Source organism: Vombatus ursinus, unplaced genomic scaffold (assembly GCF_900497805.2).
Source record: "Vombatus ursinus unplaced genomic scaffold, bare-nosed wombat genome assembly UNPS02014818.1, whole genome shotgun sequence".
Taxonomy (NCBI): Eukaryota; Metazoa; Chordata; class Mammalia; order Diprotodontia; family Vombatidae; genus Vombatus; species Vombatus ursinus.
In genome coordinates, this window is record NW_020954596.1 from 29,375,892 (window position 1) to 29,398,455 (window position 22,564).

At 34.6% G+C, this 22,564-nt stretch overlaps 1 protein-coding gene across 2 annotated transcripts in view; it reads left to right on the forward strand.

Moving 5' to 3' along the window:
- SLIT2 (slit guidance ligand 2) overlaps positions 1-22,564 on the forward strand; it is a 397,271-nt gene that overhangs the window by 257,517 nt on the left and 117,190 nt on the right. For both annotated transcript variants that reach the window (XM_027836326.1, XM_027836327.1), the window contains exons 10-14: positions 11,933-12,004; positions 12,557-12,628; positions 18,213-18,284; positions 21,579-21,722; positions 21,871-22,034. In XM_027836326.1, coding sequence (XP_027692127.1) covers positions 11,933-12,004; positions 12,557-12,628; positions 18,213-18,284; positions 21,579-21,722; positions 21,871-22,034 — 524 coding nt within the window. The remainder of the gene's footprint in view (positions 1-11,932; positions 12,005-12,556; positions 12,629-18,212; positions 18,285-21,578; positions 21,723-21,870; positions 22,035-22,564) is intronic.

Genomic DNA, 22,564 nt, shown 5'->3' on the forward strand with positions numbered 1-22,564 from the left:
TGGTGTTTGTAACCCTATTGTCTCTCACATGGTTCCTGACAAATTGTTGTTGTTGAGTTGTTTCAGTCGTGTCCAGTTCTTTGTGACCTCATTTGCAGTTTTCCTGGCAAGGATACTGGGGTAATTTGACATTTCTTTCTTCAGCTTATTTTACAGTTGAGGAAACTGAGGCAAACAGGGTTAAGTGACTCAGCTGGTGAGTGTCTGAGGCCAGATTTGAACTCAGTAAGATGAGTCTTCCTGACTCCAGGCCAGATACTCTATCCACTGCTTCACCTAGCTGCCCTGACAAATAGAAAATAATGAATGCTTGTTATATCCATTCATATTAGCCTTTGTCCATAAACAATTCATTTAACCTTTAAGTGCCCCTGGTGACTCTACAAGCCTAAGTAACACATGAGTTGCTGCTGAGGGAGTTTCCTCACTGAGGGTGTCCTACACAGTGAAATCAAAGGTCTGAACAACAGCATTATTAAAGATAATAATAATATATATTGGAGAAGAATGGAGAAATAATAGAATTTTAGAGCGGGCAGACTCTTCAAAGGTATAAGTATAACTCATACCTTTAAAGGCTGCAGTAGTACTAAAGCTAATACAAGAAAGTAGAGAAGGAAATAGTGTAGAATAAGTAATAAGGAGGGAAAGAGAGGTCAGAGTTCACAGACAGTCATTTGAGAGTCATATGTGTATTAGTGACAATTAAAGCAATCTCTTGAATGGCAGAAATTGCCTGGGGAAATGAGAGAGAATAAAAGAGGGCCAAGGGAAGAAACTAAAGGATATAAAGAAAAAGTAGTTATATATGTGGGGGGGGAGAACAGAACAGGAAGTTCTCTTGGGAACCAAGTAAAGAGAGCTTAAGAGGTAATTTTGACAGGGTTGATCTCCTAGAAATGTCAAAGGGAACAAGAATTGATGGAAAGGCCATTGGATTTGAAGATTAGGAGGCTACTGATAAATGAAGGTACAGTTTTCATAAAGTTATGGAGATAGAAGTGAGATCACAGTGTATTTTGTGGTGAGGAAGGGGAGGCATCCAAATCATTATTTCTTTTAGTATGATGATTAATCATCCAGGCTTATTTATTACACCAAATAGAATGAGGTTTTCTATGTGCACAGGAGAGCAGTTAAAAAAAAAGAAAGAAAGAAAGAAACTATAAAAAGCTGAAAACTATCTTTACGTGTAGCTGGAAAAATAAAAAGAAAGAAAATATGAATCTCTATTTTATACAATTAGATTTTCTTATTAAATAGGTTAAAAACTTAATAGATAAATTTCACCTGTTACGATGGTCTCTAATTCTTTCTGACCTTCCCTTTTGTTCTTTTCAGCATATATTTTTTAAAAATACTTCAATGAGTTCTTTTTCCTTTTTTTTTGGAAGAACTATCCTATCTCTAATCCCTCTTTCCCCACCCCCTCAACTAGGAAAAAACTAAATCCTTGTAGCAAATATTCATAGTCAAGCAAAATAAATAAACATATTGGCCATATCTGAAGATGTATTTCTTATTCTGCATCTTGAATTCATCACTTTTCCATCAAGAGGTAAACACCATGCTTTATCATCTATTCTCTGGAATTGTGATTGGTAATTGCACTGATCATAGTTTTTTTCCTTTTAAAAGCTACCTATTAATATCATTTGACCATTTGTCTTTTGGGGAAGATCATTTGTTCTTAAAATTTTGAATCAGTTTTTTATCTTTATTAAAAATAAGACCTTTATTGAAGGAACTTGGTATAAAAATATTTTTCCTAATTAACTATTTCCCTTCTAAATGCCATTGCATTGGTTTTGTTTGTGCAAAAACTTTAATAAAATTTTAATCAAAATTATTCATTTAACTTTCTGTGATCCTCTCTACCTCATCCCTATTTGGTCACAAATTCTTTCCTTATCTATAGTCACAGAAGATATTTCTTACAAGCTCCTCTAATTTGTGATGAGACTTTTATATTTGAACCATGTATCCAGAGTTTATCTTAAAATATGGTGTGAGTTGTTTCTACAAGACTCTGAGATTATCTCCTATATGTCTTTTTTGTACATGGTTATTTATATGTCTCCACTATTAGATGCTGAACTACTTGAGAGGTTTTTTGGGTTTTTTTTGAGACTGTTTTTTGCCTTTCTTTGTATCCCCAGTCCTTAGCACAGTGTCTGACATTTAGTAAGTGAGTAAATATTCTTTTATTTCTTGGTCCTAATATACCACCAGCTTTCCACTATTTCTCTCTTTCAAAGAGTTTATCTTTGATTCTTTCTTCTAAGTTATCTCTCATTTTCAGTCAGTTTACAAAATCCTGTCATGTCATCTTCTCCATTATCTCATAACATTGACAGAGCATTCATATATAAAATTATTACCAGAGATGACATGGATGGGTGAAAGGTGATGAAGACTTGAAAAAAGGTAGTAGCCATGGGAGTATAAAAGATGAAAGTTTCCAAAGCTTTTGAGGAGGTAGAATCAACACTAGTGGGTCTACCTACCTAATATAGTTTTGGTAACACTGAGACTTTTGCTGGGGCTGTGGACAGCTAGTTTGACACGTCTGACCTCTAAGTTTCCTTGTATTTCTAAATCCCAGTATCTTGGATAATCTTCTTAAGAAGCAAAAGAGTATTGATTATACTTGTCCAAACAAAGAATGTGAAAAACAAATTAAGATAGACGTATAGACAAGAACATAATAAAAAATAACCTTTTCCAAAATTCTTGTAGTGCAATCTATGTATACACATTCATCCATTCAATAAATATCCCAAAACTCAATATTAAGCTTCATGAAGGCTGGGATCAGATCTTATTATTACTTATATTCCCCACACTGCCTAAAATTCATTTGTTCATACATTCAATGACCACTTAAGTGCCTTTTTCTATTAAATACTAAGCTAGGTGTAGGGGAAAATATAAATATAATTGAGACATCACCCCTGCCTTTGTGAATCCTACCATCTGTTAAGATCCTGTAGACTTACAAGATAATAAATATGTCAAATGTGAAATGAATGTAAGCAATTGTTGTTGTTGCTGTTGTTGTTGTTGTTGTTTAAAATAAGCTAAAGCCTTATTTTTAAAAGTAGATGTCATAATTTTGGGATCATTCCAAGAGACAGTAGGAGAGGCAGTATCTAGGACCCAATTACGGAAATATAACCATAAAGTGAAGAGAAAGGTGCTCATTATTGGGAAGTAGAACAATAATGGTAATAAATTGAAATTCAGGATTTGGAATTACAGTTTGTATCAAGATGATGTAGTAGAAATAGCACTTAGAGGACTTAGAGTTAAGAGACCCAGATTTAATCGCATCATCTAATTATTAGTAGATATGTAACCATGAGCAGTTCATTGAACCTGATGTATCTAATCTGTAAAATAGAGCTAACAATGCTTCATAGAACCTCAAAGTTAGAGGGAACTCTTACTGAAACAACCCATGCTTGAACTAGCCTCCTCATAAACTGTTGAAATGAGCAAGTTGTGTAAGCTATAAAGCACTACATAAATGTAGGTAGTTATTGAGCATTTATTAAATACTATTATGCATAAAATAATGTGCTAGACACAAAAGATATGAAGATTTTTAAAAGGCACATTGGGCAGCAAGGTGGCACAGTGGAGAGAGCCTGGAGTTAGGAAGACCTGAGTTCAAATCTGGCTGCAGATACTTATTAGTTATGTGACCCTGGGCAAGTCACTTAAGCATGTTTGCCTCAGTTTCCTTATCTGTAAAATGAGCTGGAGAAGGAAATGGCAAACCATTCCAGTATCTTTGCCAAGAAAACCCTAAATGGGTCATGAAGAGCAAGACACAACTCTAAAACAAGCGTATTCCCTGCCCTCAGGTTATATTCCACCAGAAGAGGACTATGGCATTCAAAGTAAATGTGAAATTGAACTTATTCAATATGTTATTGAATTTGATTGATAAAAGTGACTAGAATATGGTTGAAAAAATTGGTAATGCTCCAGTCATTCTAAATAGACAGGGTACCTTTGCTTTTGGAAAGTGGGAGAGGGTAAATGTTTAAATTTTTAAGGAACTCCTCTTGTAAATCAATCTAGGAAAATGCCTTCTGTGGAAAACCAAGGAGAATAACTCTAGTAATTAGTTGAAGATCTGTCTATGTCTATGATTCTGTGTTTAACAAGCATTGTATGCATCAATTTGTTCATTCAGTAGATCATTAGTAAATACCTCTGATTTGGGAAAGAAGAAAAATTCATTAAGATATGTCTCTTTACTTCACTGAGCTCATAATTAGACTTACAATCTAGTAAAGATTCTTGGCATAGAGAAACAGCAATATCATAAAATATGAAGATACTGAATAAATGTATGAGGGTGCAATATGTGTTAGGAGATGGGAAAGAACAGGAAGCTTTCTTAATAGAGAAAAGAGGAGAGAATTCAAAGAGGCATTGGATTCTATTGATTCAGTCAATTCAATTGAGAAATTGGTCAAAAAGATCTACCTAATTTACTGGTTGGTTTAAGAAATGTATTATTTAATTCCATACTTATATACAAACACAATAAAAAAAAAGGTCTGATAATATGTTCTTTGGTGATTTTTACAGATGATATCAGACTTTAGTCAAATTCTTTCATTTTTAAAAGTGTTCTGTGAATTTCATGTTATTAATTATTTAGTAGTGAGCACCTGAACTCCAAGTCAGCAGGTGTGAATTATATTTTTTCCACTTACTAGTTGAGTGATGTTGGACATATTTCATCTTCTTGTGCCTATATTTCTTTACCTAATAAATGAATTGAACTAGACGATCTCTAAGGCTTTCAGTATTGATGGTTAAAAATTATGAGTGTAAGGTTTATATGTAGATATATGTGAATATTTGTGACCATGTTAGTGTATGTATTAGCAGAGAGAATTTTTAAGATCATAAATTTTTAACTGAAAGGAACCATAAGGGTCACTTGATTCAGTCATTTATTTCACAGATAAGGAAACTATGACCCAGAAAAGTTAAGTGGCTTACCCCACTTACCCCAAAAGTTAAGTGGCAGAGTTGGGATTCAAGGTCAGATGCTCCTCACTTCAAACCTTGAGCTCTGGCCTCTTCTAGGAAGGACTGATCTTGAAAAGCACTCCATTTTCTGGGGAAAGAACACCCACACATATACACCATGCTATGGCTTGATTATATGCTTAAAGTTCTAATGGATACTTATCATTAGGCTTTGGTAAACTGAAATTAATTTAAATTTGGTTATGTATTTGATTGTTTTTTAGAGTTAAAAAAAAAACTAAGAACAAGAAAATGGATTTAAAAAAAAAGAACCAGTCATCTCAATAAAGCACTTAATTAATAAAGAATTAGCACATATGTAATCTTAGAGAATGTAGGCGATGTTATAGTAGTAATTCAGGGTGCAAATATTCACTAAATTGTCAGGGGTGTTTATGATGTCCACAATCGACTGAAGACTTTAAATCTCAAAAGTATTATACTTTAAAATACATGTGGTTGTTATATATAGATGATATCACAGATTTCAGTGGAGTTCTTTTGTCGTTAAAATTAGAAGCAACATTCCTTGAGTAAGTACTTCAGAGATACTTGTATAATAGCCTGGAGATTCCCTGAAGCAAAAGGAACATTGCAGCTCCCTCCCTTTCAAAGGACTGGCAGATGTTACCTATGATGAGAAATGTGTTGGCTACACATAGACGTTCCTGAGATTCAGAAGCTGGAGAGAATCCCCCCGCAGAAATCTATTTTCTGCTCTCTGACAGCTGTTTTTGCCATTGACTTTAAAGGCAGATGGGGAAAATGCAGAGAAGAACTGTGAGCTTTATTGCCATGCATAATCAGCATCTGTGCAGTGTGTTACACACACATCACAGAGCTCACACTTTTTTGTCTGTATTGTGAAAACTCTTCCAAGCTCCCAAAACGATCTCTAAAATATGCAAATACCACATTTCTAACAATTCAGGTCTTTTAAAGTAAACTCCATCTTGACAGTATACATGTGGATGTATACCTGTATAATCTCTGTCACTCAGTCTTGAATAAAATAAATTGAAAATGTATATTAAAATACTGCTTGCTGCATAAATGTTTAGTTTCTAATTTAGAGTTTCAATTGATTCTTATTCTGAGATTTATTTAACAGATTACACACAAACAGAATGTAGTATGCAGAATGTTTAAATATATTTTAATTTAACTACTTCAGATCTGGCATGTGGAAGTTATTTTATGAAGTATGTCAGTACAATTTAATTAGAAAGATATTGACTGTCATTCATAAGAATTGAAAGCTAGTGAACTGAGAGTCATTTAAAATGAATGAGAATTGTCTAATGTCTTGGAAATTTGTCAAATGCTAGTCAGCATCTTTAGTTACCAAATTATGTCCTAAATTGTAAACTTAAAAGACATAAGTTATCACAGATAACTACTGGGAAATATATCATATGTCACAGTGCCATTCTCACTAGAGAAGAGTGAAATGTTCAAAGAGAGAATTTTAATATAGTAGGCTCCGGAATTTAGAGCTACATATAGTAATGATGTCTCAATAAAAGTGTATAGACATGCAAGAACACCACTGGTCACTTGAATAGAAGGGGAAAGAATAATACATTTTCAGTAATAACTGTGAGTTTCCTTGGGCAGTAAATATCTTTGAGAGTGATAATGTAAATTGAATTGTATTCATTTTACTTCACTATTTAAAAAAAAGGCTGAAGTTAGTAACAAGTACAACAAAAAAAATCAGTTGGGGGAGGGATGGAAAGTGGGTGTGTATGAGAGAGAGAGAGACAGAGAGAGGAAATGCATATGGAAAGAAGAAAAGTTTCTTTCTTTGGTAAGACTTGAAAGAATGAATTTTTTGATGATTTATTTACTAAACTGTCTCTGTGATCATATCTCATTTAGTTTGAATCTAAAATTTTGTTAAGCACTTTAAGAAGAAACTGAAGTCATTTCTTTGGTATTTGTAGAGATACATTGCAATACAATTTTTTTTTTTGAAACTCACCTGAATATGTCAGAAAATTCTACTGACCACTGTCACGTCAGATTGCCTTGCAGAGGGTGGTTTAGAAGCACCTTTCCTTTTTTTCCCTCTGCTCAGTTGACTAAATTCATGTTCATCTTAAAATTCAAAATATTGAATCTTCCATGAAGGAATAGCACACACAATGCTTTTAATTATGGTGAATTTTGTCAGAAGCATGCAAATTTATTTTAGACATTACTCTATCGGTTTTAGTGACCCTGGCATGTATTTAATTAGATTCTTCACGGAAGGGTGGATACAAATTTGCACTCTGAAATTCAGCAGATTCTAGGCAGATAAGGCAGAAGATTAGAGGATAACAAAGCTGGAAAACATGAATTTGCTTTGCTTCCTTTGTGAACAAAGTGGAATATCCAATGTTTTTTCCTTTATATTTATATAAATTGATTCACCATTACTGTCCCCATTTTATGGTAGGCTGTCTTATAAAATGAGATGTTTACACTGGAATTAGTAGTCAAATAGATATTTATATTATTCTACTGTTAGTAGACCTTTTATACAGAAGGCCTTAAAAGTTTATCCCAGAATTGTACATTTGTCTATGAACTGTGCATTAAAAGGAAGAAATTAATTCACTTAATACTCTTCAAAATATTTTGCTTAGTATCTATCAATGATCACATTTTTTTTCTCTTTGAAAATATGCACGCCTTTGGACAAAGGATCTGTTACATGTATTCTGACCCTACTCTCTCATGGCCAAGACTGCTATATTTCCTTTCAAGGTTCTTGGGCACCCTGAGGAATTGGACTGTCTCTTCTTCACTCTAGTCATTTGACCAGATTTAGGACAGAAATAGTGAAAGTAACTTGTTTCAAGATATTTGTGCCTTGTTGCCTACCCTCATTTTAATGCTATGTCAATATAAATGAGAAAAACAACAGAGGTCATTATAATCTCATTGTACTACAAAGTAAGAAAAAAAGGGGATCTAGCAAAGCAATGTTTTTGAAAAGTGGTTTATTTGAAAGATTAATGCAGGTTGTCAGTGATGACTGGATCTTTTAGCTTTCAAAGCCCTATGACAAGAAACCATTCTAACTACAGTCTGACCATTGTTTTCTGTTTAATTTTTTATAATGAACTAAAGAGATGAAAATAACCTTAAAAAATGATTACAGGCATGCACCAAGCTAAAAACCATATGCCCCCATGAATACCATTTATACTAGCAAAATATGAAACTATAAAATGATTCAAATCTCAGTACTGTATGTAATTAGAGCTTTAGAAGTCTTTTTTGCTGTTTTATAAAACATACACAAATAATCCAGGTGCATAAGTCCAGATTTTCACATTATTAAGTCAAATTTCTTGTCTCCCAGGATAATTTCAGAATCCTTAGGTACCTTCACAATCATGGGAAAATTTCCAGTGGTTTATGGAATTAGCATTTTACAACCTGTTTCTTATGGAGAAAATTTCACCAGAAACAAAACAAATATCCTGAATAGAGAATTTCTTTTGTCTGGCATTTTTATGCTGAATATCATAATTACCCACCTGAAGAAGTCTACACGGAACCATAAACTTCCCAAATATCCCTCTCATAATAACTATCACAAATACGTGGTGATTCTTTTGCCCAGAAAATTCCTGGAATGTCTGTTTAAGTTGGTGCCTTTTAAGATTATTTTAATTTTATTGTTGTCGTTGTTTAGATATAGTGGTAAAAGAAAATGGATGTCATCAGAGTCATACTAGGAATTTTTGTGCACAAGGCAAGTACCATAAACTGACACAGCTGATTAGTGGAGAGGAATCACTCTAGCTTTCCATCTAGTAGCTATTTTAACTAATAATTATTGCTAACTGTGTACAAAACTCTCATCATTTCTACTCTGGTGAAGGACTGCGAGTGTTATCAATGTTCTCCAGATTCATCACTTTGAGGCGAAATACTTAATCTCTCTGTCCTGATTGTATTATATCTCTTTGAATTGACTTCTGACTCACTCAGGTTCTTTGTGTCCTGCAGATAACTTTTGGTGGGCTTTTAGGTAATATTCATTGAATCAGGTTTCTTTGTGTTCTATTGGTAATAACTATTAGTATTGCTTTTAATTACCATTTGCTTGGAAAGGTTTTGAAGAGAATCATCCAAAATTCCTTAGAAGCAGATTTTGGCCTTTTCTGTTAAATGTTACTGAGAGATCAGTGGCAAAAGTGTTGAGTTGATAGCTTCATTCATTTTCTTAGGTGGATCAACTAATTAGATATCAAGAAACACTCACTAAGTTTCTACTATATGGGTAGGACAGCTCTGTGTATTAAAACCATACAATTCCTGCCTTCAAGAAGCTTATGTTTCAATGAAGAGCATATGACATGCACACATGATGAAAATGAGAGTGTGGTAGAGTAAATGAAAGATGTTGACAGTGTAGGCTTAGGAAAATTTAAGAAGGAAAAGAACATTTTCATGTGGCAGAATCAAGAAAAGCTTCATAGCTAAAGGTACCACATGAATTAGGCCTTGTTGAAGGAAAGAATTTTAATAGGCAAAGATAAGGAGAACGCATTTTCTAGGACCATGTATAAGGGCACATGGTGGTTGGAAGAGTGTAGGACAAGATCAGGAAACAGCTGTCCACTTTGTCTTGAATTTAAAATGTGTGGAAAGTAGCATGAATAAGGCTGGGAAAGTATATTAAAGCCAGGTTGTGAATGACTTATATGTCAAATTAATGTTTGTATTTAATTGGATGCTGGGGATCTTCACTGTAGCTTGTTAAGCATGGAAGTGACATATAGGTCAGTCCTATATGATAAGATTATTTTGGTATCTGTGTGAAGAATAGATTGGAAAAGAGAAAGACTGCTGACTGGTAAACCAACTAGACATTTGTTACTATTGTAACATGGAAAATATTCCATGTAAGAGAGAATTAGCACCTGAACAAGGGTTATGGCTATAGGAATGGAGACAATGGGATCAACGTGAGAGATTGTACTGAAGTAGAGATTCTACTGGAGTAGAGCCAAAAAGATTTGGCAACACTGTGAGACAGCCCATTTTAGTCATTAGGCTGTCTAAAAACACCAGATTGACTGTACTGTGATCCACTCCACATCTGTCACATCTGTGCCTTTCTCTCCTTCCTCTTGGTTCAAGCCCTTATCAGCTCTCACCTGAATGACTGAAATAGCCTCTTAATTAGTCTGCCTCCCGTTCCTTGAACTTTGCATTCCACCTGCCACCTCCATGAATTTTGCAGATTTTTGTCCCACATGCCTGGAATAGGCTTTTTCCTTACCTCATGGCTGGAATAGACGTTTTCCTTACCTCTGCCTCTTAGAATCTTTAGCTTCCTTCAAGGCTCAGCTCAAATGACATTTTCTATTCCAAGCCTTTCCTAGTCCCTCTAGTTTGTAATGCTTCCTCTGTCCTCAAATGATCTGATGTTTACTTATCTTTTATATGTCATATCCTCTAGTAGAAGGTAGAATCATCGATGTCCTAGGATGTCAATTTTATTTTGTTTGTCATTCCTATTCCTAATGCAGGAACTTGCAAATTAAAGGTGCTTAATAAATGTTTGATTGAATTAAATTAATAGTATACTTATCAAGTCAATCACACAAACAAGTGTTTATTGAGCCCTTAAAGTATAATATCTATTCTAACTACCAAGAATTAACATGTCAAATAGATAATAGTTAAGTACAAAATTGTATAAATTTGAATATAAGTGCAGTAGGAACTCAGAGACAGGCTTTTTAGTGTGGGCTAAAGTAGTCAATGAAAACCTGGAAAAAATGAGATCTAAGAAAAAATCAGCCAGGAGAAGATTAGAGGGCCGATTATTACCAATTTGTGGGATAGAGTAGGGAGAAGTAGAGAAATTCTATACTATTAATATGTAGTTGGAGATATCAAGCTCTTATGAAGAGGCAGCTTAGTATAGTAGAAAGAGTCCTGGTTCTGGAGGCAAAGGGAATCTGCCACTGCCAGGTTATCCTAGCCATGTTATTTACCTCCCTGGACCTCAGTTCCTTCACCTATAAAATGAGGTAGCTTGACTAAATGGTCTATCTTCCAGCTCTTAACTGATGATTCCTTGATCCATTTGTAATACATGCTTAGAAAAAGAATAGAAATGGTCTGAGAATTTGTGCTGCAATTTAGACAGAAAGCAAATCTTTCCTAAAGAGATTCCAATCCCCAAAAATAGAACTGATTTTTTTCCTACTTTCTGTACATCTCTAGGATAAAAATTTTAGGTGAGATAGCAGGACAGTGGACAAGATGATATCTCCTAATCATGTTCAGCCACTTAACTTTTGTTTTGGTAGCTTCAGCTGATGATAAATCTTATATGTGCTAATTCACAGAGGAATCATCAAAAAAGTTATATGGCATAGAAGGGGAGGGGGAATTAAAAACAATAATCACAGAATTAGGAAGGATGGCTCTCAGATTTTTAGAAGCCTTTAAATAAAAATTTACATGTATAGAATTTCTTTTTAAAAAATTCAGAAGAATAAAAACAAAAATTGAGTGTAGAATTAAATAATGGGTTCTAAGGTCAGCTTTTCTATATGGAGAGGGACAGAGATTATCTTTATAATTTTCTAGCCTACCACCTCCCTCTACCTATTACCATCCTACATACCTTCAAGAGCTAGTTTCTTCATGAAGTCTTATCTGATCACCCCACCCTCAAAATTGTTGCATAAATACAATTGGGCCCTAAGTTCTCTAAAGGCTTTTGGGGAAAGGAGCATGAGGGCATTTATAGTGATCAGAAATTTGGCTTCTTCTTAGGAATCTGGACATGAATTATACATATTTAAAACTCTCTCATCCCACTTCAACATTGTTTTCTTTTTCTGTTTCATTATAGACGTTTGGAACAAAATTCAATCAAGGTCATCCCTCCTGGAGCTTTTTCACCATATAAAAAACTTCGAAGAATGTGAGTTAGAAAACACTCTGGAATATTATGCAATTTATATGTATTTTTTAAAAAATAGTTCATATTTGTATAAAGGAACCCATATGAGTATGGATATTTAACAGAGTTTGAGCAGCTTCATTATTCACTAACATAACAGATAGCTAGCTAGTTCTTTGGCAATCCTTAGTTCATTAATAGTAGCATTGTTTCATTTAACTTAGATTTTCATTAATCCATGATTAATGATTGATTTTTCATTAACATGAACTTTTGAAATAAAAATTTCTGAGGTTCTCTCTTTTCAAAAGCTGAATCTGTGAGTACAATCTATCTAAAAATGTTTTTGAACACGAGCTTCACACAGCTGATTTTAATTTTTGTAGTCATATAACCTGTTTTACTCAGAATAGTATTTTATGGAACAAGCTTCAACTTTCATCTGTAGATGTCAAACAAATATTTTACAGGGAAATTTTTCACTTTTTCCAATGCTAAGTCATTCTATATTACTTGTTACTTTTTAGAGAATCAGATTGAATTAATATAACATAAACTGATTTCTCATTTTAGTGACCTAAGCAATAACCAAATCTCAGAAATTGCACCAGATGCTTTTCATGGCCTGCGATCACTGAACTCACTGTAAGTATTCTCATATCAAATATTTAATAACATTAAGGTCTGACTAAATACTGATTTAGTCTGTGCATATTATCTTTGTACTTTTTGTACTATGATATAAAATTTTATATTAGGACACCTCAAAAGGAAAAAAAAATAGTGTCTAATATTTTAAATGGGAGTTAAAGAACATAACCCCCTTTCATGTCTACATTCCACTCCTATTTTTTCCCAAGAAATTTTACTTCTACAATAGGAGAAAGAAGCACCCTCCATTGAAAGTGCCCTAATAGTGATGAACCTAATAATGACTACAAAGAGTGAAATCTTTTTTGAGATAAAGCCTCTTTAATAAAAGTGGAGTTGTAGTGGTGAAAAGTAATGGAGCCATCTCTTGCTAAAGGGCTTTATCACTGACTTCATAACTTTAAGATATTTCTGAAAGAGGTCACTTTCATCTCTCAAAGACTAAATCCACAATGGCAGCTTTTGAGTAATAAAAGGATTTTCTGATGATAAATGATGAAGTTTCCAAAGTTTGTTTAGTTATCACAGATCATTTCTTTTCTTCTTGCAGGACCCTCCAAATTCCACAGGAAAAAAAAATGAACCTAAAAAAAATCTAGAAATATTTTTTAAAAAAACTGAACTTTAAAGTTTGAAAATAAAATTAGGTGTGTGATTTCCCAATTTAACTTAAACATTAAAGAATAGAAAAAAATGTTTTAGCAATGATTCTCTGGGAGGAGGAGAGAAGAGGGGATACAATGAGTCATTTAGGCAATATTAACAAATATGTTAATAAAAATATATTTGGAAAGAAAAAAAGGCTTTATGGAAATAGGGCTATAGAACTAATTAGAATTTCAAAGTGTATTAATAATAGGTGGGAACTTACCCTCATGCCTCAGGGCCCTAATGAACACCTTCAATTGCCAACAGAATAATTTACTTAAGGCTAACATTCTTATAGTAGAGATTATTGTGGCATTTTGGGAAAGTTATTTTCATTTCTACAGCAAAGGGAGAAGTAATTATTTTCAGGTGTTCACATGAGTATTCAGAAATACTAAACCAAGCTGACCTGATGATCTGGTCTTGGGAAAGCATAGAGTAGTCACTTCTAATTTACTATTTGGTTTATTGCTGTTGACAATGGCAGTTCAGGGAGGGAAAGAATTTGGAAAAGGAAAATGTCATATTTCCAATTCAAAATTTTGTGTGTATCTGGGGTGGAGAGTAAGGTCAAATGGGAAGTGGAGGAGGGAAGTTTGTATATTATTAAAAATAAGTATGTTGCATAAGGGAAACACGGCAGAATCAAGTAGTTCATAGTTGCAGGCAGGAGAAATTTTTCCTTTTAAAGTGTTCTGTATTCCTTAGAGAGAAGGCACCTGTGAACTCTAAATAGCACAGTTGTGATGATCTGAGCCAACACTGAGATCTTCATTTGTGCCACCTCGAGGGTTTCGTGATTCACTTTATCTTCTAATTTTCCATTTGGATTGAAATAATTTCTTAAAAACTTTAAAAATATTTACCAAATTTCCAAAATGTCTTTATTTCTTCTCAGTAAATGTTAATATCAGCATTTAACATGTAAGAACTATAATACTTGAGTTATGTAGCAGATTTCACATTTTAAAATCTTGTTCTTATTTTGTAGAAGGTTCTTTGAAGTTATACTTAATTGATCACTTTGATCCTGTGGAAATGTAGTAATTTATTTTGCTAGTTCAATTTAAGATTAGAGTTCAACATGTCGGCAGACAATCACAATTGCATGAAACTTCCATGAAAACTAGATCTATTATAAAAGAAATGAGCATGCATGTGGAACCCAAAGAGTTCACAATCCATATAGAAGTTTGCATATTTATGACAGTAGGACAAAGGAAGGAGGAGAAAACACAAATCTCCATTTAAAGGAGTATGGTATGGAAGAGGGAAAGATGTAGTAAATGTGGGAAAAGGACAAAACCCTTCCTGAAGAGGAAGAGCAAGGTGATGGCAAAAGTCACATTCTTTTCCCTTGGGAACTGCTACACCATGAAGACAAGATGGTCTACTTATCTACGAACGTCCTAGCTAAACAAGCAATTGCTCAACCTAGTGCAGACTGACTGGCACTTGTTTTGACTCCCATGGATACACAGGGTGTCCAGCTTGGGGTGCAGACAACACATTATGTCAGTTCAGGTGGGGCTTCATCCTTGCCACATTCAGGGCATATTGTACAATCTAGGTACAGTGTTTCTGGAAAATATGGCAATGCAAAAAGATAAGCTCAGGGGATCCCTTAACTTTCCTTAACAAACTGCACCAGAGAAAGGCAGACAGGCAGGAAGGAAGGAAGGAAAGAAGGAAGTAAGGAAGGGAGGAAGGAAGGAAGGAAGGAAGAAATGAAAGAAAGACTGCATTTGTAAATGGAGTACATTTTTCTTTTCCCTTTGCACCTGATGGCTGAAGATGCTCAGACACAAACTGAAAATGAACAATGAGATGGGGGCTAAATTTGATAAGGTGAAAAAAAGTGTGCTAGGAAATATTTGGGAAATTGTGCAAGCATTTAATGATCTCAGCAGCCCATCTTCTATATTTACATTTCTAACACTGTTATATTTCTCTTTCTCCTATTATTTTGCTTACATTTTTGTTGAGTTGACTTTTGCTTCAGCTTAGTTAGTATACTCATTATGTTCTGTTACTGCCAGCATGATACAGTATGATGGCATTTCTGTGAGTTAAGACTGGGAGGCAGACTACAATTTCACAATTTCTTTTGAATCTTTAATATTTACCTCTCTTAAATTGAGCATATATTTCCTTATGGGTATCCAGGCCATTTTAGAGCCTTACTTCCCTCTATTTCTTGCCTGCATGTCTAGGTTGCTAATAGACTACTTACACATTCATTTTCCATTGTCCTCTAGGTCATTCTCCACACACACACACACACACACACACACACACACACATACACACACACACATATTCCAATGCCTTGTGTTGTGGAGGTGATGTTGGAATGCCAAAGGTTGTGACAGCAAAGTACAGCCTCTAGCAGGACCCATCCAGCTGGAAAAGCTGGAATATGGATACAGCAACCAAATAGATCCAAGAACCAGTCTATAGGAATAGAAAGTATATAGGAAAACAATTAGTTCCATATGGTTGGCTAATAGGAGAGGAATTGAAGGCCAAAGTATAATATATTTATTGCCAGTAATTTCTTTAATGTAGGAATTATTATAGTGAAGTGTACTATACTCACCTCAGCACCAGAGACTTCATTCTCCTCCTCCAATGTGAGCACTTTCTGTTGCTATTCTAGACACTGTCATTTTTATAGTACAAAAGCTGAATGGCCTGATATAAATCTTCTTGGGGGTGGTGTGGGGAGAGATTATTTAGCCTTATCATTATGTATTCTGTCAGGTAAGAGGAAACTATAAGTTTTATGAAGGATTTTTACATATTTTGTTGTATAGTAATTTTTCAGTCATGTGTTACTCTTGATAACCCATTTTGCCATCTATTTTAGCTCATTTTAGATGAGGATACTGAGACAAACAGGGTCAAGGGACTTGCGCAGCCAGAGTCACACAGCTAGTAACTATCTGAGACTGGATTTGAACACAGGTATTCCTGACTCTAAGCCAGCACTCTATCCATTGAGCCACCTAGTGATCCATTTTTTACATATAGGATTCAGTTTAATCAAAAAATAACACAGAAACATCAAGTCATTTTACTGTAAATGATCATAGGGACAGAAACATGACCCAGAATTTCACTGATTATAAGGTACTCTCAGAGTAGAAATTCCCTCTATCAATTCAGGTTGGCACCTTCTCTGTAATTTTTTTTGTCTCAGACTGTTGTCTGGAACAGTGGGAGCTAAAATGACTTGTCCAGCATTACACAGTAAATATCAGCAGCAAAACTGGAGCCCAGGTATACCTGTCCCTGAGGCCAACTCTCTCTCTATTCCACATCACCTCTCTATAAATGGCATATACATATATATATACACACATGTGCATGTGTATGTATGTGTATACATGTGTGTATATGTTTAAAACAAACTTGAAGTGACATAGATGTCACTTATAGACAGGCTGTATGGTATGTTTATATGTAAAGATACACACACTTACTTCAGTACCATATCTACGACTTCATTAGTGTCAAAACTTTTTCTAATCTTTTGGATTATAACCCCTCTGTGTCATTTGTGATGGTTTCATGGATTGCAGTGAAAAAGTCATCTGATGAGGGGCAGTTAGGTGGCGCAGTGGGTAGAGCACCAGTCCTGAAGTCAGGAGGACCTGAGTTCAAATCTGGCCTCAGACCAAACACTTGACACTTACTAGCTGTGTGACCCTGGGCAAGTCACTTAACTCCAATTGCCTAAAAAAAAAAGTCATCTGATGGTAAGCCTCTGGTAATAGTAAGTCTCTCATGTTAGCTAAGGTGGCACTTTCATAAGACATCAAGTCTATCCATAGGGACAGTAAGATGACCTTGCCTGATTAAAGCAGGTGGTGCATGATGAGAAGTAGGAGAGTTTACATAAAGCAGGATAGGTAAAATGAGAACAAATTATTGGGGCAGAGGAAGGGTTGAGGGGCTCTGAAAACCAATGAGAAGATTTTGTACTTGGCCCTGAAAGGGAAGCCATTATAAGGAAGTCTTTGAGATAGGAGTAGCATAGAGAAAGTCAGGGGTTGGAAAGCTCATAACTTTAGGCTGGCAATACTGTTCACGGCAAACTGGAAGCAGGGAGTTAAGCTTGAAGGCTGTTAGCTTAGGAAATAAAAGAATAAGCAAGGTGGAGAGTTGGAACCACAACAATTTCATTATATCCATCTTACCAGTTGAACAGAAGCTGTTTTCCTACTTCAACTTTTCAACTTTTTCTGCTAATTCCTATGTACTGATACTTCTAGGTGTCAGAGTAATACTTCACCTCATACGCTGCTTATTCCTAAATAACAGATAAATGGTCCTTAATGTTTTTTAAGACATAACTATGAAACTGCAGTGACATATTTAAAAGAAAGCAGGCACCATACCCAAGGAAAATCAACACATAATCGAAATATGTCTACTCTGTTCCATTTCTCTTTTTTGGTCACTTTTTGGGACTTGTAGGAATGGTTTTGAGAAAACTGGTCACATTTACTGAAAATATACTCATCCATTGTTTTAGCCTGTAAATGGAGAGCATTGATAAATGCTGGTTAGATCACTGCAAAATTTGTAAACTGTCTTTGAGCATATTGATTTTTGAAATCTGCTTGCTAGTAGACATGCTTCTAAATATTCTCATTTAGCATAGTTTTCAACCCATTTTCAAATATAGTATTTTATCCCCACAACAGCATTATCATCACCATTTTACAAATGAGAAAACTCTGATAAAGAGAGGTTATTTGACTTGTTTGCGAGCAAGGAAGCCAGACCTAGAAATCAGATCTTCATAATGTTGTAATATGTCTTAATGCGTTGTGATAGCACAGATTCCAATATGATGTACACATATTCTGTAATTATATTCGGTACTTTCTGATTTTCCTAATCATTAACTTTTTTTTAATAGCGTCCTTTATGGAAATAAAATTACAGAACTTCCAAAAAGCCTGTTTGAAGGACTATTTTCTTTGCAGCTTCTGTGAGTATTTGGTACTTTTTTTTTTATTTTTAGAGTTCTAAATTTAATTACCATGCTTTGTCAGTCTGAAAATGTTTATTTCCATTTAGTCTTCAGAAAAATTGGGCCAATATGGACATGTCTTAACAAAGTTTAAAGTAATGGTAAAAGATAGTATCATTTAAGATCATGTGTTTAGAGAAACAACAATTTCACTTAGCTTTAAGACTTTTCTCAGCACACTGTTACAAATTTATGATTTCCAGCTGTTTGACCACTTTACACTTGTGCAGTCCTTGCTCTTGGTCTTGTGAGACATTGCAGTTTTGATTTAACAGTGGCTGGAAAGGGGAGAAATATGATGGCATGTTTATCAACCTTTGTTAAAAGAATCAGCAGGAGCAGTGGTGCTGAAATAATGCTGTCCACCAACAATGACAACAAAATAGATGCCATAAAAGAAACAATGGTGCCATAAGGAAGATTATCTAGAAATCACTAGATTGCAATAGAAAAAGTTCTACTCATTTGATTAGAAGCATTCATTATCCAAACTTTATAAAGCTAAGATTAGACACTAAGTAAGAGACATGAGTGGAAGTATCTGGAACTATCAGACCTTAAAATTGGAAGGGACTTGGTAGGACATGTAGTCAGCAACCCACCCAGTAGATAAATCTCTTCTCCAGCTTTCTTAATAAACAACAAGCTTGTTTGAAAATTTATAGTTATAGAGAGCTCCTTCCTCACAAGGCCTCCAAATTCATTTTTGACAATTATAATTATTAGAAAATTCTTATACTGAGCCAAAATATGTCTTCTTATAATTTCTATCTTTTTCTCTTAATTCTATTCCCTTGAATAGCTAGAATGAATCTAATCCCTCTTCCATATGGCAACCTTTCAAATATTTGAAGATATCTAACTTGCTCTCCCTATTTAACATATTAGATGTAAACATCTCCAATTCGTCTACTCCAGGAATTCTTAACCTCAGGGAATGTTATATTTTTAATGTTTTGAATTATAATTTGAATTATATTTTATCATAATTGATTTTTCACTGAAATCCTGTGTATTTTGTTGTATGCATTCAAAAAGATCATTGTGAGAAGGGATCCACTGATTTCACCAGACTGCCAAAGGGACCTATGACACATTAAGCCCTTGACAAATTATTACTCATCTGATTTCCAGTCTTGTCACCTTTACATGACACACTTCAGTTTTCATGTCTCTAGATGTGGTCTACCTATGCATTCTAAAGTGGATTTCTTTCCTCCTCTGCACTTATATATTTAGTTGAATCTGTGGTATCATTGCTTTTGAGCATTTCCTCCACTGGTTCAAGGTGTAACCATTCCTATTTACTCATCTTATTCAATTCTCATCCATATCTTTCTAGAGGTCTTTCATAGAGATCCACCCACTATGATAAACACCTTCCTAGTACTTTTAATATCTAAAAGGCACGAACATAGCACCTCTCTAATGTTACCACCTTAAGATTATCGAATATAGGAGTATTTTCTGACTTTAAGGTTTTTTTTTTTAATTTTTCAACAGTAATTTATACATTAAGAAGCAATTTTATAAGCAATGTTTCTATTTGGGAGACTGGTTAATATAGTCAAAAGAGCCCTAAACTTGGACTTACAGAACCAGAGATTGAATCTCTGTCACCTACTACCCATGTGAGTTTGGGGGGTGGAATACTTAACTTAAGCTCTCTAGACCTTGGTATATTCATCTGTAATACAAAGGTCTTAGTCCCTTTAGATACATAAAGTATTGGTTAAACAATTATTATGTGCTAAGAACTGTGTTAAGTGCTATGGTTCTTAATACAAACATGTATTTATTCCCCTCAAGAAGCTTACCTTCTACTGGAGGAAGACAGTACATTAAGGGGACTGGTAAATGATCTTTCTGCCTCTGGTTCCTCCTCTTTTGAATCTATCCTTTATGCAAAATTTATCCCTGATGCACAAGTATGATCCTTTCACTCCCTTACTCAAATACCATTAGTAGACTATAGGAAAAAAAATACAAACTTATTGACTTGGCATTTCAGGCCCTCCAAATCAACTCCTGGTCTACCTTTACTAGCCTTATTTCACCTAATTCCCTATAGGTACACTATGTCCTAGCCAAATTAGTGATTTTCTGATTCTTGACCTTTTGCCTCCCAGGCCTTCCACTCTTTACCTTTGTAAAGATGTGTCCCATAAGGGGCAGTTAGGTGGTGCAGTGGATAGAACACCGTCCCTGAAGTCAGAAGGACCTGAGTTCAAATCTGACCTCAGACCAAACACTTAACACTTACTAGCTATGTGACCTTGGGCAAGTCATTTAACCCCAATTGCCTAAAAAAGTTTTTAAAAAAATTAAAAAAAAGATGTGTCCCATATCCAGAATATGGTCCTTATCATTTATTGCTGTTAAGTTACTTCTATTCCTTCAAAGCTTAACTCAGGTGACTTCTCTGCTATGAGCCCTTTGCAGAAGAAAATATTTCCCTCCTTAATTAAATATTCTTAGAATACTTTGTGTATTTCCCATGCCTCTATCTAATTTACCTTTTCAAAGATTTATTTGTGTAATAATTATTGTTACTGAAACTTAGACAACACTTTCAAGATTGCAAAAATCTTTATATGTATAATAATATATCTTTATATGTATAATAATATATATATGTATAATCTTCTATATATGTATATATACATATATATATATATACACACACATATATATTTTATATATATATACACATATAATGTCTACTCCTCCATGGAATGTAAGCTCCTTGAGGCCAGGAACTGTATCGCTTTTTAAATTTTATATGTCCAGAGCCTAGCATAGTGCCTTGCAATTAGTAATTAATACTTAAATTAAATTGAAGAAGAGATCAGGGTGAGTTGGCATGATGGAAGAAAGCTGAAGAAGAAATGGAAGAAATAGAACCTGAGTAAGGCTTAAAGACAACTAGGATTTTGAATCATTATAGAGTAATGGGGAGTTAATGGGAGGGGGGATGGAGGCAGTTCACCACCATTTAGAAAAAAATATGAGCAAAATCATGCAAATGATAATAGATAATGGTGACACTGTGATTTGTGAGGTAATAAGACTGAATGATTGTTCCGTTAACTGATAGAACATAGTGGTGTCACATAGCTCCTAAACCAAATTAAAATTTCATGATTGTACTCAAAAGAAACAACTATTTGGGGTAAGGTATCAAAGAACAGACAGTTCAAAGAAGCTGAATGATTTGAAAACTAATTTAATTTATTATCTTTTATCAATCAGACTACTGAATGCGAACAAGATAAACTGCCTCCGAGTAGATGCTTTTCAAGATCTCCACAACTTGAACCTTCTCTCCTTGTATGACAACAAACTGCAGACCATTGCCAAGGGCACCTTTTCACCCCTGCGTGCTATTCAGACTTTGTATGTATAATTTGGGTTTAATTTGGTGGACCTGAGCCTTTTGCATTTTTCATTCCAGTAGTCTGCTCTGTCTTTAGAAATAGTTGAGCCAGTTTTAAATAATGAATAAAATTGTTTGTATGTGTGTGTATGTGTATGTTTCTGAAAGGCATTTGGCTCAGAACCCATTTATTTGTGACTGCCATCTGAAGTGGTTAGCGGATTATCTTCATACAAACCCTATTGAGACCAGTGGTGCCAGATGCACCAGCCCCCGACGGCTGGCAAACAAAAGGATCGGACAGATCAAAAGCAAGAAATTCCGGTGTTCAGGTAATTTGCTTAGTTCATCTGTTATTTTCTTTGTGTTGCCCCAAAGCAGTGGTTACAGAAGTAATTGTTGAAGATTGTTGGAATTGTTAAACATTGCAGAATTTACTTTTTTATCTTGTGCCACTAAACAAAAGGACCATAAGGAGAGACTATCTGACACGTTGAAAAGCAACTGAACAACGTATTGTGCCATACCCTTGACTCCACTAGGACCTTACAGCCATCTTAGAAAATTCCATAAATGTTGTTGTCTTCTACTGAGTTCTCTATTGAACAACTAGAGTATAGTCAATCATAATTTCATTTCTCCCAAAAATGAACTGAAGAATGGGAAAAAAAAAACTATTTGCCACTTAAATGGAAGAGTTGATCTCTGATACTTTACATCATTTGGTATCACCCTCTCATATTGGTCCTCTCTTAATCTGACCAGGGACGTTAGGCTAACTATATTTTTAAGAGACACCATCTTTAGAAAACTTATACTCAAATTATTGTAAACCATTTTGCTAAATAAGGATAAAACTATG